Below are 17763 nucleotides of genomic sequence, written 5' to 3' on the forward strand. Positions count from 1 at the left end.
AAAATTCGAGACCAGAAATTTAATTTGCCAAAAATCTCCCAAAATTGAAATGTTTGTCATTGGGTGTAATCCAACAATAGCTATGGTTTATCTTTTGGAACATAGAACAGTACAGGCCTTTCGGCCCTCGATGTTGTGCCGAGCTTTGTCCGAAACCAAGATCAAGCTATCCCACTCCCGATCATTCTGGTGTGCTCCATGTGCCTATCCAATAACCACTTGAAAGTTTCTAAAGTGTCCGACTCCACTATCACAGCAGGCAGTCTATTCCACACCCCAACCACTCTCTGAGTAAAGAACCTACCTCAGATGTCCCTCCTATTTATCCCTTTTAAAAAGCATTTAGATAGTTACATGGGTACGATGAGATAGAGGGATATGGGCCAAATGCAAGCAATTGGGATTAACTTAGGGGTTTAAAAAAAAAGGGTGGCATGCTGTAAACCTCTATGACTCATCCTTCATGGAATGTGCCGGTCCTGAATCCCTATCAATTTACACTTGAAAGTCTCCCACATGCCAGATGTTGATTTGTTCTCAAACATCGGCCCCAATCTACATTCTTCAGTTCCTGCCTAATCTTGTTGTAATTAGGCTTCCCCCAATTTAGCACCTTAACTTGAGGACTACACTTATCTTTATCCATCAGTACCTTAAAGCTTCCTGAATTGTGGTCACTGTTCCCGAACTGCTCCCCTACTGAAACATCAACCACCTGGCTGGGCTCATTCCCCAAAACCAGGTCCAGTATGGCCCCTTCCCTAGTTGGACTATCAACATTCTGTTTCAAGAAGCCCTCCTGGATGCTCCTTACAAACTCTGCCTCATCCGTGCCCCTAGCACTAAGTGAGTCCCAATCAATATAGGGGAAGTTAAAATCTCCCACCACAACAACCCTATTACTTTTACACCGTGCCAAAACCTGCCTATATATCTGTTCCTCTATCTCCCGCTGGCAAGGAACTTATTCATTATGCATAGAAGCCAAATAAACCAACACTTCTGATTTTATTTCTCTTGCACCAAATGACTTTACAACATTGTGATTACAAATTTTTATTAGTACAGCACTAACATAAACCAAAGCACAGGAAATACCAGCGAGTATTCACTGCTTGAAGTTCTTATATTATGAAGCAGCTCCATCAAATCGACACTGATAGAAGAATGAAACTGCACTTTGGTCCTTTAAGGCTGGAGTTACACCAGGCTCTGTAAAAAAAACCCCAAAGCTTTGAAGAGTCACCTTTCGCAGAGGGAACCTCGGACATCACAGCTTTATTCTGTTGGGTATTCTCCTGAGTTAGACTTCTAGTTTTGCATTGATATGCACCCAAAATCACTTTGCACTGATAAAATAGCAGTCCAATCTCCACATTAAAATTACAAATGAGTAGTCACATATTAAATCAAGTCCCAAAACATCATAGGGGTAGAGTCGTGTAATGGTTATGTTTTTGACCTAAGTATACAGAAACTGAATGGATAACTCAGCAAACTGGAGTTTAAATGCCACTGTGGCAGCTGAGAATTTAGCTTCAGTTTTTAAAATATCTGCAAATAAATATCGATAAAAGCAACCATTTAGCTGTTGGGAAAATGCCAACCAGTTCACCAACGTCCCTTCGGGAAGAAAAGTTGGCTTGTGTGTGTGTGTGACTCCAGTTCCACGCCAAACTTGACAATGAGCTACCCTCAGGAGTGACGCCGTAAGTTGGCCAGTTGGTTTAAAACTGCTTCTATGGTTCGAGAAAAGGGTCCCCGAACTTTCTCACAGCAGTTAGGGATGGGCAATAAAGGGCAGCCATGCAAGTGGCATCAACGTCCCGAGAATACAAAACTTCTGAAAAAAATTAATTGTTAGAGGCGATCTGTTAAATTCAAAGATTATCGGAGGAAGGCGGAGTGTGGAGTTGAGGCTACAATCAGAGCAGCCTTGATCTTATTGAATGGGGGAGCAGGCTCGAACGGCCAAGTGGCCTACTCCTGCTCCCAATTCTTTGTACGTTTGTAAATTAGACTTGTTTTAAAATTCCTGTGCAGTAACTGAATTCCAATAAAATGAAATGTTAAGTATACAGAATTTAAATGTGATGCTGAATGATCCAAACTATATAAAAAGTTAAAAACTTAGATAAATCGTTTGAAACAAGTTGGTGTTAGTAAAGAATTAGCGGGAAAAGTATGAAATATGAATGTTTGCAATTGCGTGTCACAAAAACAATGAATTTCTCTTGATCCTCGAGACCTCTCGTACTCGATTTCCATTCATCTGTAACCACTGGATAAATACAGTCTCTAGTCGATGTGTAAAGCTTCGGCCAGTTCTTGGGAGAGGGGTGACGGGGATCTGTAATTAAACAATGTAAAAGCTGATGGATATAACTCAGCAGGGTCTTTACAGCGTACAGAACTGAAATGTTGACATTTACCGCAAGGCCGACTTTAACCTTTCAGATATGGTCATTCAATTTTCGTACAAACGTACTTTGAGAGCATTCTCCCTTCCACCTTGTCCTGAAGTAGTAATTGCTATTTGATTTCTTCATTCAGGAATTTCTTCCCTCCCTCCAGGGAGATGCCTCATCTGATTAACACAGCATGAGCCAAGTCAGGAAGTTCCTACCTGGGGAAAGCATGCGGTGCAAATTACCGTGCTGATGGACAGGAAATCAACTAAAGAAAAGCTGGCATGTTTAACATTATAGGAATGCAGTTTCCAGCCTACTTAAACGGATCAGAACATGCTACCGTGCAAAGGGACCTGGGGGTCCTTGTGCATGAGACGCAAAAGCCCAGTCTGCAGGTACAACAGGTGATCAAGAAGGCAAATGGGATGTTGGCCTATATTGCGAAGGGGATAGAATATAAAAGCAGGGATGTCTTGATGCACCTGTACAGGGCATTGGTGAGGCCGCAGCTGGAATACTGTGTGCAGTATTGGTCCCCTTATATGAGGAAGGATATATTGGCATTGGAGGGAGTGCAGAGAAGGTTCACCAGGTTGATACCGGAGATGAGGGGTTTGGATTATGAGGAGAGGCTGAGGAGATTGGGTTTGTACTCGTTGGAGTTTAGAAGGATGAGGGGGGATCTTATGGAGACTTATAAGATAATGCGGGGGCTGGATAGGGTGGAGGCGGAGAGATTCTTTCCACTTAGTAAGGAAGTTAAAACTAGAGGACACAGCCTCAAAATAAAGGGGGGTCGGTTTAAGACAGAGTTGAGGAGGAACTTCTTCTCCCAGAGGGTGGTGAATCTCTGGAATTCTCTGCCCACTGAGGTGGTGGAGGCTACCTCGCTGAATATGTTTAAAGCGCGGATGGATGGATTCCTGATCGGTAAGGGAATTAAGGGTTATGGGGATCAGGCGGGTAAGTGGTACTGATCCACGTCAGATCAGCCATGATCTTATTGAATGGCGGGGCAGGCTCGAGGGGCTAGATGGCCTACTCCTGCTCCTATTTCTTATGTTCTTATGTTCTTATGAAGAAGAATGGAACGTTCAGCACAACATTGTGGGCCGAAGGGCCTGTTCCTGCGCTGTACTGTTCTATGTTCAATACAGAAGTGAAATGACCAACATTCACGCATTCAATACAACAGAAGAGTTTCCAATCACAAGATGGGAAAGCCAACTGAATGAGGACGGAGTTGTATTCCTTCTTGATACAAAGGTATGAATCCCTTTCTACACTCTCCCCTTTTTATGGGCCACCAGCAAATGAGGGTTGTCTAGAAGGTGGAATGAAACTATAAGCAGACGACTGATTTCCCCACCCTTCCCCACTGAATAGGGCACGTCCTGCAAGTCGGCTTTTACCATCTCGATTCAAGTCAAGCTTGGTTACTCTCTGGACCGGAGGCTGAATTTGTGATACATTGCTACACCCAACACAGACCACAATAAAAAGAAAATATGTTTTGACGTATTTGAATAGTTCAGGTGATGCCCAGAGAGTAAACATCGTTGGTCAAATAAATAAATATAGTCACTGATTGGGTGGCAATTTGATGCACGTGCTTAATCATAGAACACCTACAGTGCAGAAGGAAGCCTTTCGAGTCTGCACCGTCTCTCCCACAGAGCACCCCACTCAGGCCCCATCCCCATGACCCCAGGTATTTACCCTTAACTACACATCTTGGGACACTAAGGGGCAATTTAGCATGGCAAATCAACCAAACCCGCACATCTTTCGACTGTAGGAAGAAACTGGAGCCCCTGGAGGAAACCCACGCAGACACAGGGAGAATGTGTAAACTTCATACAGTCAACCAAACTGGGAATCGAACCCGTGTCCCTGGAGCTGTGATGCAGCAGTGCTAATCACTGTGCTACCGTGCCGCCCAGTGAATATAGGGTTTTAAACAGCACTGTCTAAACGCTTTAGTTTAGATTTTAAGCTTATAAAATCTTCCCTCTGAAGGTCCAGAAAGTACAAAATAAAATGTCAGCTTTAGGTTTCAAAGCAAAGGAAGTAAAAGACTCCACAGAATAAGAAGCCTCACCTAACAATGTGGACCAACCTGATGAAAGTGCTGAATACTCAGGCAGTCAGAAAGAACACAATGTAATCTTCTCTGTCATGACTAAAATTAGGTGACTGAACCCATGATTAATGAGCTTTCCTACAGCAGAAATAGTCTCACTCCATGGACCAAAAAGAAATAGGCCAGAAAGTGACTGAGTAATCAGGCTTCGAAGGCTCGAGTTAAGGCATCCTATGGAGATCAAATAAAAACAATCTCTTTGGAGGTATTAAACTTGAACGAACGTACAGATAATTCTTGCCAAAACGAAGCATTTCCACCATCTCGAACATCTTAATTCCTGGAAAACTTAGTATACTTTTGATGTACATTCATCGCACAAGGCACTTTAAATGGCATAACCTGTCCATGCAGAGAATTATGGAGTGATCCAAAATCTATTATAAATACACCAACTAAGTGACAATAAGAGCTAACTCTTGTCTACCTAGAATATCTGGAATTCCCTGTTGAAGGCTTAAGCAGTGAGAAACACACTTCCTGACTATCCCTGTTCCTCCCTAGCTCTGTAGTCTCCTTCAACCCCACAATCCTCAGGATATCTGCCCTTCTCCGATTCTGGTCTCTGGGGCATCCTCCACTTGAATTGCTTCCCCACAAGTCTCCTGCCTCCAGCTGCCACGGTGCAAAGCTCTGGAATTTCACCCTCTTTTAAGACGCTCTACAAAAAACCTATCCCTTTGGTCAAACCTCATCTGGTTTAACTGCTCCTATGTGGCTCAGTGGGAAATGACATTCGATGATGCTCCTGTAAAGTACCTTGGGATGTTTTACTACATTACAGCCTCTGTATAAATTGAATGTGTGACGTTTGTGTCAGTGGTAGTGTCTTCTGTAAGAGTCGGTTGCACCCGACTTCACAGCAAACCTCTCATGTCAAGCCATCCGATCCCTACCCTCACTGAAATGTCCAGGATCCGGGGAGAAATTTGTACATCTGCTCGTCATCAAACTCACAATTATATCACACAACGTGGCATCAACAAACCATTCCTCAGGAGCTCCAAGAGGCCCCGACTGTTAATTTATACAAAGGAGAAAGACCCGCGTGTGACAACCGCAGAGGAATCTCTCTGCTTGCTGTAGCTGGTAAGATTGCAGCAAAAGTTCTATTCAACAGCCTGGTGAGCCACATAGAAGAATGTGTGCTGATAGAAAGTCAAAGTGTTGTTCAGGAATGATGGAGGAACTTGTGATATGATTCCACCTACAGCAAATATGGGAGAAATGCCCTGGGCAACAGATAGGAGTCTGTATTGTGCCTTTGTTGACCTCATGAAGGTCTTTGACACAACCAATAGAGAGGCCTGGTGGAAAATCTTAGTCAAACTTGGATGTTCTGGTAGAGTTGCAAGTCAGATACAGCAATTTCATGGTGGAATGATGGTCAGAGTCACCGACTGTGGTGAACATATTGACCCCTTTGACATAACAAGTGGTGTGATGCAGGGGTGTGTCATGATCCTTATGCTTTTCAGTATATCCTTCGCTGCCATGCTTTCTGGGACATGTGATGGACTATATATCAAATAAAGAACAGATAATAAACTTTTCAGCTTGAGGCAACTGGAATCTTCAACTAAGGTATCAGAGACATGCTACAGGAATTGCTGCTAGCCACTGACTGTGTCCGAATGTCACACAGTGAGAATGGCCTTCAAAGCATCATGGGTCAAGGGTCAAAAGTAGAGGGGGTCAACCATCAGCTCAAGGCAGACAGGGACACTGCACTCACCACTACCAGATTCCCAATGTACCCGATTCACTGTAACTATCAATGGCTTTAATAGGCACCCCATAAATCCATCTTCTTTCAACCTTTCGTGACCCCTCCACTGTCTGCATTGCTGGGCTGCTTGTCCAACATCCTATTCTGGATCAATCACAATTCTTCCAGCTAAATACCATAATTAAGTCAGAGGTGGGAAGGGGCCCCTGTGAAAAGCTTGCCCGCTCAAGGTGGAAGGCCAATTAATGAGCCAATTATTCCTGAACTCACCAAATTTAATGGTAGCTCCAGGATTAAATAGGATTTGCATAGTTTCCCCGTGCCTCCCAAAGGCCCTCCAGAAGCTTATGGGGGAGGGGCATGCCACTCTGTTGTGAGGCACTTTGTGCATGATCGAGGGACTCGGATTTGGGAAAGGGGTTTGGGTGCTGTAAACTCCCCCTGTCCTTGCCTTTGACCCTCTTGGGTCCTCTATAAACCCCAGCCTGCCCTCACTCACCTGTGTCCAGGGATCCAGTGACTATCCCCGGTGAAGGCTTCAATGCATTACTGGTGGCAGTGGCGCTATTGGCAATGGAGAGCTGCCAGCCTCTGATTGGTCAGCAGCTATTTGCAGGCATGAGTTCCGGCAATTGGGGTCCTTAATCCCAGGGAAGGCCCGATGCTGGCCAGTCAAGTGCCTGAGGGGCACATAATTGTTTTGGACCTCAGTGATATGAGCCTCTCACTGGTTCTCCAACCAGTAGCTGAAGCCCTTGTCACTCACATTAAATTCAGCCCATTGTCATCAGCCTTGCCACAAACTTTACAATTGCCACTGATTCACTCCCCTCCCTGGCCTCTATCAGCTTGAGCCAGATTGCTCACAAACTTGGCATCTTATTCTAGTTCTTGCATCCACTTTACAAAAAGGATATAGACGCATTGGCAAAAAAATGCAAATAGTAATTACAAAGTCGACAGTGGAACTGAGGGAGTACAGCTTTCAGGGACAGAAACAGGCTAGGGCTTTTCCTTGGGTGTGCCAGTCCCCAGAATTCAAATTTTGTGCCTTCAGCATTTGCATTCCTTTCTTACGTTTAAGTATTTTCTCCTCCAATACGGGCGAAGCAATAGTACATAATCCATAGATACCACCATGGTTGAAGCACCCAGACAAGTTACAGAAAATGCCTCTCCCGAGGTGGAGCAGGACAACATTGGTTGTCGACAGGTAGGTAGGGAAAGAGTTGGGAACAGTGAGAAAGAGCAAAGCCAGGGAAGGGCAACCAACAGCTCAATCGGAAGGGGTCAAAGACGGCCAAAACAGCGGCAATCAATTACAGATGAAAAAAAGAGGAGGAAAAGGACGTCCTTCTCCCAATATTCTCCACCACTATTCTCAGTCACTGTCTGTGCGGAGTCTGCACGGGTTTCCTCCGGGTGCTCCGGTTTCCTCCAAAAAGACATTGGCCATGCTAAATTCTCCCTCAGTGTACCCGAACAGGTGCCGGAGTGTGGCGACTAGGGGATTTTCACAGCAACTTCACTGCAAGCCTACTTGTGACACTAATAAATAAACAGAACCAAACTTCCATCAGGTGGCAAATGCTTCTGTTGTGTGACCCCCAACATCATCCCAAGCTACTTGGCATCCCAAAGGTCCAATAAGCCCCATCTCATCTGATACAGGGCATCCCACATACAGGAACAAATAACACCTCAATCAGATTGAGGGGCGAGAGGTCACACTTTATTTAGTAAGAGATACTGAAAACATAGTGCTAGACGGAACTTATTGCTTTGGATTCTCCCAATGTATACCATGTGCTCAATTTGACCTATTGCAGGCAAATGTAACCAGAAGGTTACCATGGAGAATGATGCACGTCCGAGGTCCCCAGGTTCTGGTGGGGTGCGGGTGGTATGTGAAATCACTGAGGACTCTTACATATCCCGCAGCCAGCTGTGCAGACCTGAACAAAGGGACAAGTTAAGCAGCAGTTTGTCCTTCCTCACAACAGGATTCATCCACACTGGGCAAAAAATAAACGATAGAGAAAAAGGTGAAAGAATCTAAAAAAGAACATGTTCAACATTGGGAACCATTCTAATTAATCTGCACATCATTAGCAGGCCTCTACACTTGATCATCCCCCCCCCCCCCCCCCCCACTGTAAGATAATCCATTCATGTTGGCGTAAGGGCAGACTGGCGTGAATTATGACTGGTCTCCCACAGTGTGCCCCTGAGGGAAGGAGCTCCCCGAGGAGCTCAGGTGGGTCTATCACTCAGGGGGATAGGATGATGACCGGGAGAGTGCCGGGGGCAGCTTCAATGCCACCTTTCATACAATGGAATCATAGAAGCATAGAATCCTACAGCGCAGAAGGAGGCCATTCGGCCCATCGAGTCTGCACCGACCACAATCCCACCCAGGCCCTATCCCCATAACCCTATGCATTTACCCAAGCTAGCCCCCGACACTAAAGGGACAATTTAGCATGGCCAATCCACCTAACCAGTATATCTTTGGACTGTGGGAGGAGCCCCCGGAGGGAACCCCTGCAGACATGGGGAGGACATGTAAACTCCACACAGACAATGACCCAAGCCAGGAATTGAACCTGGGTCCCTGGCACTGAGACAGCAATGCTCACCATGCTGCCCCTTTCCCGCTTCCAAATGCTGCCAAAAAAAAGTGTAAAATTCTGCCATTAACTTTGCTTGGCAAGAGTTTTAAATTTAATATACACATTTAAAAAAAAGACAAGTTTTCAAATTTAGTAACTACAATGTATATTTTCTCTTACCCTGGTTTGGATGAGTGTCTTGGTGCCATTCTCAGACACGGGAGGAACATTTGGCAGTGCACTGATCTTCTCCAGGTCAGAACAGCAGGCTGTCGTGTCCTCTAGATACTGGAGGTCACATTGTCCAACGCCCTACATTGCAAAAAGGAAGGCTAAGAAACGTAAGTCAATCTGTACAAAAATTAATCAAATGTTTAAAATCAATCTGAGTTGTAGGGGAACAAGTTGGATTTAAGGTTGCAATTCTATGATAATTACATCACTTAATAAAAAGAGTTCTCACAACAAATTTACAATTTTGGAAACCAAAGGAATGAAAGCAGTTGACAAACCCCTTTAGTCACCCAACAACATTATATCCCGAGATAAATACAGTGGAAAGTAAAATACATTTTTAAAAATTTGCACAGAAAGACTTTCACAAATTAAGAACAATATTTTGAAGGCAGTATTTCAAAGTTAAATTGGAACTGTTTAACAGTTGTTTGTTCCCAAACTGCAAAAAGTGCTAACTGGATTCGAAGTAGGGAAAAATCATGTATTTACAGGCCAGTGAGTCTAATATTAGTGATAGGGAAATTGTTGGAAAAAAGTTTGAGGGACAGAATTAATCTCCACTTGGAGGGGCAAGGATTAATCAAGGATAGTCAGCATGATTTTCAGGGGGAGACCATCCAGCAAATTTGATTGAGTCTTTGGATGAATTGTGTAGGTGAGGGCAGTGTAGTTGATGCACTCTACTGGACTTCAGTAAGGCTTTTGCTAATGTCCTGCATGGGAGACTGGTCAAGAAGGTAAGAATCCATAGGATCCAGGGAAATCTGGCAAATTGGATCCAAAATTGGCTTAGTGGCAGGAAGCATAGGGTGATGGTCGAAGGTCGTTTCTGTGACTAGAAGCCTGTGTCCAGTGGTGTACCACAGGAATGAGTGCTGGATCCCTTGCTGTTTGTAGTGTAAATTAATGATCTAGATGTGAATGTGGGGACTATGATCAGTAAGTTTGCAGATATCATGAAAATTGGTAGTGTGGTAAATAGTGAAGAGGAAAGCCTTAGATTAGAGGACGATATAGGCGGGCTGGTTAGATGAGCAGAACAGTGGCAAGTAGAATTTAGCCCTGAAAAGTGTGAGGTGATGCATCTTGGGAGGATTAACAAGGCAAGGGAATACACAATGAACGGTAGGACGCCGGTAAGAAAGGAGGACCAGAGGGATCCTGTGGTGCATGTCCAAAGATAGAAGGACAGGTAGATAAGGTGGTTAAGAAGGCACATAGGAAACCTGCCTTTATTAGCTGAGGCATAAAATAAAAGAGCAGGGAGATTATGTTGGATTTTCACAGTAACTTCAATGCAGTGTTAATGTAAGCCTAATTGTGACACTAATAAACTTAAACTTAGTTACATAAAATACTTGTTAGGCCACAGCTGGTGCAGTTCTGGTCTCCACACTATAGGAAGGATGCGATTGCACTAGAGAGGGCACAGAGGAGATTCACCAGGATGTTGCCTGGGCTGAAGCGTTTTAGTTATGGCTAAGCTGGGGGTAGAGAAGGCGGAGGGGGTGACCTGACCGAGGTGTACAAAATTGAGGGACTTCGATAGGGTAGATAGGAAAAAAAACTTATCTTGTTAGTAGAAGGGTCAATAACTAGGGGACACAGATTTAAGGTAAAGGGCAGGAGACTCAGAGGGGATTTGAGGCAAAGATTTTTCATCCAGAGGGTGGTGGGAATCTGGAACTCACTGCCCGAGAGGATGGTGGTGGGAGGAATCCTCACAACATTTTAGAAGCATTTAGATGAACATTTGAAACGCCATAGTATACAAGGCTACAGACCAGTGCTGGAAAATAGGATTAAAATAGATAGGTGTTTGGTGGCTGGCATGGACACAAGGAACCTTTCTGTGCTGTAAAACTCTAGGGGTGGAATTTTCCAGCCCCGCTCGTCCCAAGGTCAGAAAATACCACGCGAGGTCAACGGACCTTTGCATGATCCGTGTCCCACCCGCTACGATTCCCGCAGCGGGTGGGATGATCAAATTCTGCCCCATGACTCTAGATTGGTTAAATAATCCAAAAATAGTCCAAATAGTTATCATTTAGCACAGGAGGCGGCCATTTGGCCTATGATGCCTGCTGGCTTTTGAAGGAGCTAGTTATCTCAAAGCCCTGCTCTTTTCCTACGGCAGGGCTTTTCCTACAGCCCTGCAAATTTCCCCCTTCACATATTTATCCATTTTCCTTTTGAAAGTTTCTATTGCATCTGCATCCATCTTCTTGTCACATAACTGAGGACCCTCATCTCCGATACCATTCGCTTAAATCTCCATTACACCCTCTCCAAAGTCATGCCACCCTTCCCAAACTGTGAAGCCCAGAATTGGACTCATTATCCCTGCTGATCTATAAAGATTTAGCATACTTCCTTTCTTTTGTATGTATCTTTATGTATAAAACAAAGAACCTGTAAGCTTTATTTGTTTTAAAAACAGCCTCATCAATTCCCCTGAACCTTCAAAGACTTGTGGATGCAAATACCTGAATCTCTCTGTTCCTGTATCCCCATTAACATTCCACCTCACAATTATATTGTCTCTGTCTAACTTTCCTTTCAAACGCAAAATGTTTGCATTAACTAACCATTTTAAATGCGACCTTACCATTCACAAAGTTTTGGCACAAAAATTGCTCCGATTGTGTTCTCAACAAAAACATGGTGGCACAGTGGTTAGCACTGCTGCCTCACAGCACCAGGGACCCGGGTTCAATTCCCTGCTTGGGTCACTGTCTGTGCGGAGTTTGCACATTCTCCCCGTGTCTGCGTGGGTTTCTTCCAGGTGCTTCAGTTTCCTCCCACGTGCTGGTTAGGTGCATTGGCCATGCTAAATTTTCCCTCAGTGTACCCAAACAAGTGCCAGAGTGTGGCGACTTGGGGATTTTCACAGTAACTTCATTGCAGTGTCAATGTAAGCCTATTTGTGACATAAATAAATAATGCCCAATACATTTGAATGGGGAGCCAGATGGCAAAGTTCTCCTTTCGTGCAGGTTATGGAGAGGAAATGCATTGCACACAGTAACTTCAGGATTTTTTACTTCTACTGCTAAATGCACATGTGCTCATCGGCAGTTGCTATCCAATTTGTACATGAATAATAATAGTTAACCCAACCAGCAAAGGAGGATCCAAAAGTATCCCTATCCTTAATGCTGGGAGAGCCCAGTGTGTCGGAGCAAAAGATAAGGTATTTGCAACCATCTTCAGCCAGAAGTGCCGAGTGGATCATCCATGTTGGCCTCCTCGTCAAGTCCCTTTTAGGTGCCAGTCTTCAAACAATTCGATTCACTCCATGTAATATCAAGAAATGGCTGATGGCTATGAATACAGCAAAGACTTTTGGCCTTGACAGGATCACAGCTGTAGTACTGAAGACTTGTGTTCCAGGACTAGTTGTGCCCTTAGCCAAGCTGTTCCAGTGCAACTACAACACTGGCAATGTGAAAAATTGTCCAGGAATGTCCTGTCCACAAAAGGGTGGACTCTCAGAGGCTTTTTCCCAGGGTGGAAATGGCTGCTACGAGAGGACACAGGTTTAAGGTGCTGGGGGGTAGGTACAGGGGAAATGTTAGGGGGAAGTTTTTCACACAGAGGGTGGTGGGCGAATGGAATCGGCTGCCGTCAGTGGTGGTGGAGGCAAACTCAATACGGTCTTTTAAGAGACTCCTGGATCAGTACATGGGACTTAATAGTATGGAGGGTTATAGGTAGGCCTAAAAGGTAGGGATATGTTCGGCACAACTTGTGGGGCCGAAGGGCCTGTTTGTGCTGTAGTTTTTCTATGTTTCTATGTTCTATGTTCCTAAATCCATCTGGGCCAAATACCGCCCCATCAGTCTAGTCTTGATCATCAGCAAAGCGATTGAAGGTATCTTCAACAGACCTATCAAGCAGCACTTACTTAGCAACAAGCTGTTCACCAGTTCTCCGTTTGGGTTTTGTCAGGGCCAATTGGCTCCAGACCTCAGTCTTTCTCCCAATATGACCAAAGAGCAAAGTTCAAGAGGTGAGAGTTATTGCCCTTGACATTAAGACAGCGCTTGCCTGAGTGTGGCACCAAGGAGTCCTAGCAAAATGGAATTCAATGGGAATCGGGGGAAAACTCTCCACTGGTTGGAGTCATTCTCAACACAAAGGAAGATGGTCGTGATGGTTAGAGGTCAACTACCAATGCCCCAGAACATCACTGTTGGAGATTCTCAGGGTAGTGTCTTAAACCCAACCATCTTCAGCTGCTTCACCAATGAGATCTCCTCCATCATTAGATCAGAAGTGGGGATGTTTGCTGATAATGGCAAAAATATTCAGTGCCATTTGCAACTCCTCAGATACTGAAACACTCTGTGCTTGCGCGCAGCAAAGCCTGGAAACCATTCAGGCTTGGACTGATAAGAGGCAAGTAACATTAGGCCCACAGGCAATGACCACCTCCAACAAGAGGAGAATATAACCATCTTCCTTTGATAGTCAATGACATTACCATCACTGATTCCGCCACCTCCTCAACATCCTGGGGTTGCCATTGACTAGAAACTTAATGAGACCATCTATCCTGGTTACGTCAGTGGCTGGGAATTCTGCAATGAGTAACTCACCTCCTCACACCCGAAAGCCCATTAACTACATTGCAGTGTTAATGTAAGCCTTACTTGTGACTAATAAATAAACTTTTTAAAAAAACTTTTAGAAGGCACAAGCCAGGAGTGATAGAATACTCTCCACTTGACTGAATAAACGCAGCTCCAAAAACACTGAAGAAACTCAACACCACCCAGGACAAAGCAACCCGCTTGATCAACATCCCATACACCACCTTAAACAGTCACTCCCTCCATTTCCACACAGTGCCAGCAGTGTCCACCATCTACAAGATGCACTGTAGCAACTCACCAAGGCTCCTTTGACGGATCCTTCCAGACCCAAACCTCTACCACCTAGAAGGACAAGGGCAGCAGATGCATGGGAGCAGAGCCCACTGCAAGTTTCCTTCCAAACCACACAACATCCTGACTTGGAAATACATCACCATTCCTTCACTGTCGCTGGACCAAAGTGATGGAACTCTTTCCTTTGCGGATGTACCTACACCAGATGGACTGCTGTGGTTCAAGAAGGTGGCTCATCACTACCTTCAAGAGTAATTCGGGGCAAGCCATAAATGCTGGCCTCGTCAGGGATGCTCACATCCCAAAACTGAATAAAAATAATTAGCCTCACCAGCATTCCCACAGCAAATCAACGGCCTAGAATTCCTGAACAGCTAAAGTTGCTCTATGCAACTAATAGAACCTTCACACCACTAAACAACAAATGATTGTGTTATTTTCTCATTGCTGTTTGTGGGACATTCGGGGGAGGGGGGGGGGGTGGCGGGGAGCTAGAAATCCGATCTCCATTTGACAGGATGTAAACTTTGATGGAGAATGTACAGAAATTCAAAGCTATTTCCTGATTGTACCAAAAGTTACAGCTCTCAAATATGCAAGAGGAAATCCGGCACCATTCTCTGTTCAGGAATACTTATGTGAATCCAATTTGCTCACACTTTGATAGATCTTGGGTAATTCATTGCATACAGTGATAGATTATCAGGCACAGTTCCTCTGGTTTGGTAGATGTCTAGATTTGCTCTGATGCATTCTCCTATGGCACAGTGGTTATCACTGTAGCCTCTCAGTGGCAGGGATCTGGGTTCAATTCCCGGCTTGGGTCACTGTCTGTGTGGAGTCTACACATTATCCCCGTGTCTACGTGCGGATGCTTCGCTTTCCTCCCACAATCCGAGAAAATGTGCTGGTTAGGTGCATTGGCCATGCTAAATTCTCCCTCAGTGTACCTGAACAGGCGCTGGAGTGTGGCGACTCGGGGATTTTCACAGTAACATCATTGCAGTGTTAATGTAAACCTGCTTGTGACACTAATAAATAAACTTTAAATCCAGGGACCCTGCAGCCAGAGCACTGTGTCGACAAGATAGTCATTTGATGGAGGGGGAATGCAGGGAACTCAGCAAAGTGTAAAGACAGGATTTTCATCTGCCTTGGCAACACACTGTTAAAAGATATACCCTTAAATGTCTTGAGGGGGAAATGTCTATTCTTATTCACAGAATTCCTTTCTGGTGTCTAAGGAAACTATCAGAGCAGCAACATTGGTGCTACTGCAATGTGAGTTGCAGTGAATAAAGACCCAGTGCAAATCTTCAAAGTAATTGCGTGTAATGCAGAGAGACAGTATAAAACAAAGGCTACATTTCTAAAAGTGAAGCACAAGCACAGGGACCTGGGTGTAAATGTGCACTGAAGGAATTGAAAACAAAGGAGATAGTCATCAACTTCAGGAAGTGTAGTGGAGGATCTGCCCCTGTCTACATCAATGGGGACAAAGTAGAAATGGTTGAGAGTTTTTAGATGTCCAAGATCACCAACAACCTGTCCTGGTCCCCCATGCCGAAAGTATAGTTAAGAAAGCCCCACCAACGCCTCTGCTTTCTCAGAAGACTAAGGAAATTTGGCATGTCCACTACGACTCCCACCAACTTTTACAGATGCACCATAGAAAGCATCCTTTCCGGATGTATCTCAGCTAGTTATGGCTCCCGCTCTGCCCAAGACCGCAAGAAACTACGAAGGGTCGTGAACGAAGCCCAATCCGTCGCGCAAACCAGCCTCCCATCCATTACGCAAACCAGCCTTCCACCCATTGACACTTCCCGCTGCTTCGGAAAAGCCGTCAGTATAATTAAGGACCCCACGCACCCCGGACATTCTCTCTTCCACCTTCTTCCGTCGGAAAAAAGATACAAAGGTTTGAGGTCACATACCGACCGACTCAAGAACAGCTTTTTCCCTGCTGCCATCAGACTTATGAATGGAGCTACCTCGCATTAAGTTGATCTTTCTCTACACCCTAGCTATGACTGTAACACTACATTCTGCCCTCTCTCCTTTCCTTCTCTATGAACGGTATGCTTTGTCTGTAGAGCACGCAAGAAACAATACTTTTCACTGTATGTTAATACATGTGACAATAATAAATCAAATCAAAGAAGCTGGCTGGAAAGAGCGAGAGCGTGGTTAATAAAGTATACAGCATCCTGGCCTTTACTAATAGGGGCACACTGTACAAAAGCAAGCAATTTAGGACAAAGTTGTACAAAACACTGGAGTTAGAACTCTCCGATCTCGCCCATAGCCATCCCGCTGCAAGTCAGAACGGAGAATTTGGCGTTCCAGCCTAAACCCCATTCACTTTCAGCGGCACTGGAAAATCCCAGCCGGGATGGGGGGGGGGAAACAAGCATTCCTGAACAGAGAGCATGAACCGGGGGGGGGGGGGGGGGGGGGAGATTTTCCTCAGCCGCTGCTGGGCTACTGTGTCCAGTTTTGGGCCCCACACTTTAGGAAGGATGTGAAGGCATTAGAAAGGGTGCAGTAAAGATTTACAAGAATGTTTCTGAAACAAGGAACTTCAGTTCCATAGAAAGATTGGAGAAGTTGGGATTGTTTTCCTTGGAGGGGAGAAGGGCGAGAAGGAATCTGGTAGAGGCATTCAAAATCACGAGGGGGTTAGATAGAGTAGGTCGGGGGAAAGAGTTTCCAGTGGTGAAAGTAAGCAGGGGGCACAGATTTAGGATAATTGGAAAAGAAGCAATAGCGACAGGAGGAATCCTTTATTCATTTAGCGAGTAGCTCGGGTCTGGAACACACTGCCTGTGAAGAGGCAGGGGGAATTGAGGCTTTCAAAAGGGAATTGGATCATTATCAGTAAAGGAAGATTTTGCAGGGTTACGGGGAAAAGGTAGCGGAATGGTTAGTAGGTGCTTTTCAGACAGCCAGCACGGAAATGCCAGCCAAATGGCCTCTTTTCCTGCTGTAACCATTGTATGATTCTAGAAGCCTAATTTGATTCCCATGGAGCAACCTGGAAGTCCAGGTGGGGAAAAAAAATTCTAACTGTTGAATCTGCGGAAGAACTGGAGTAAATCCCGCTGTTTATTTCAGCGAGAGTTTCAAAATGAATCTCCCACACTTTGTCCACCACAGACTGCACTAGCGTGAATCCCAGGAAAAATCTCTGGGCGGGGTCTATTCCCGCTGGAGAGGTCAGCAGCATGGCGCTAAGTGGGCCACTGCGCACGCGCCTATCCGTCAGTGCCGAGATCAGCGCATGCGCTGTAGCTGGCCTCCCGATCACTGGCCTCCCTGCCTCTGCTCATGATCCCTATGCAGAGTGGCAGCGGGACCCCCCCCACCCCCACCGATCTCCCCCCGAGGCCCCACCCCCCTTTAGGCCCTGCCACCATTAGGCCCCACCCCTTAGCGGGCCAAAGATTTCAGTCCCGGGTCCGCTAATGGAATTCAAATTGAATGTATATGAGGATTACCATAATTTATTCAGCTCCGCGTCAGAAATCGGCGCAAAGCTGACGGCGCTGGAAATCCGACTGCCGGAGACTTGTGGAGGCCGTGGTGCCCAGCGGGAAACCTGCGAAACGGCCTCTGTTCGAGTCTCCTGGCCCGCTGTGCTACCAAAGCAGCGCAGCGGGGTGGGAGATTCGCAGCCCCCCCCAGATCTTGGTCAATGGTTAGTCGTCTGTATTGAGGACCAGCTGAGATAAGCATC

The 17763-nt window shown here is 45.4% G+C and overlaps 1 protein-coding gene across 2 annotated transcripts in view; it reads right to left on the reverse strand.

Moving 5' to 3' along the window:
• Positions 1-984: 984 nt before the first annotated feature.
• The window catches only part of LOC144507166 (uncharacterized), a 50832-nt gene continuing 34053 nt past the window's right edge, over positions 985-17763 (reverse strand). The window contains exons 5-6 of one of the 2 annotated variants that reach the window (XM_078233994.1): positions 9076-9207; positions 985-2350 (exon numbers count right to left, since the gene is read on the reverse strand). In XM_078233994.1, the coding sequence (XP_078090120.1) occupies positions 2213-2350; positions 9076-9207 (270 nt within the window). In that variant the 3' untranslated portion in view covers positions 985-2212. The remainder of the gene's footprint in view (positions 2351-9075; positions 9208-17763) is intronic. The other variant, XM_078233995.1, reaches the window with a different exon arrangement.

The sequence above is a fragment of the Mustelus asterias genome, chromosome 18 (assembly GCF_964213995.1).
Source record: "Mustelus asterias chromosome 18, sMusAst1.hap1.1, whole genome shotgun sequence".
In the NCBI taxonomy this organism is placed as follows: Eukaryota; Metazoa; Chordata; class Chondrichthyes; order Carcharhiniformes; family Triakidae; genus Mustelus; species Mustelus asterias.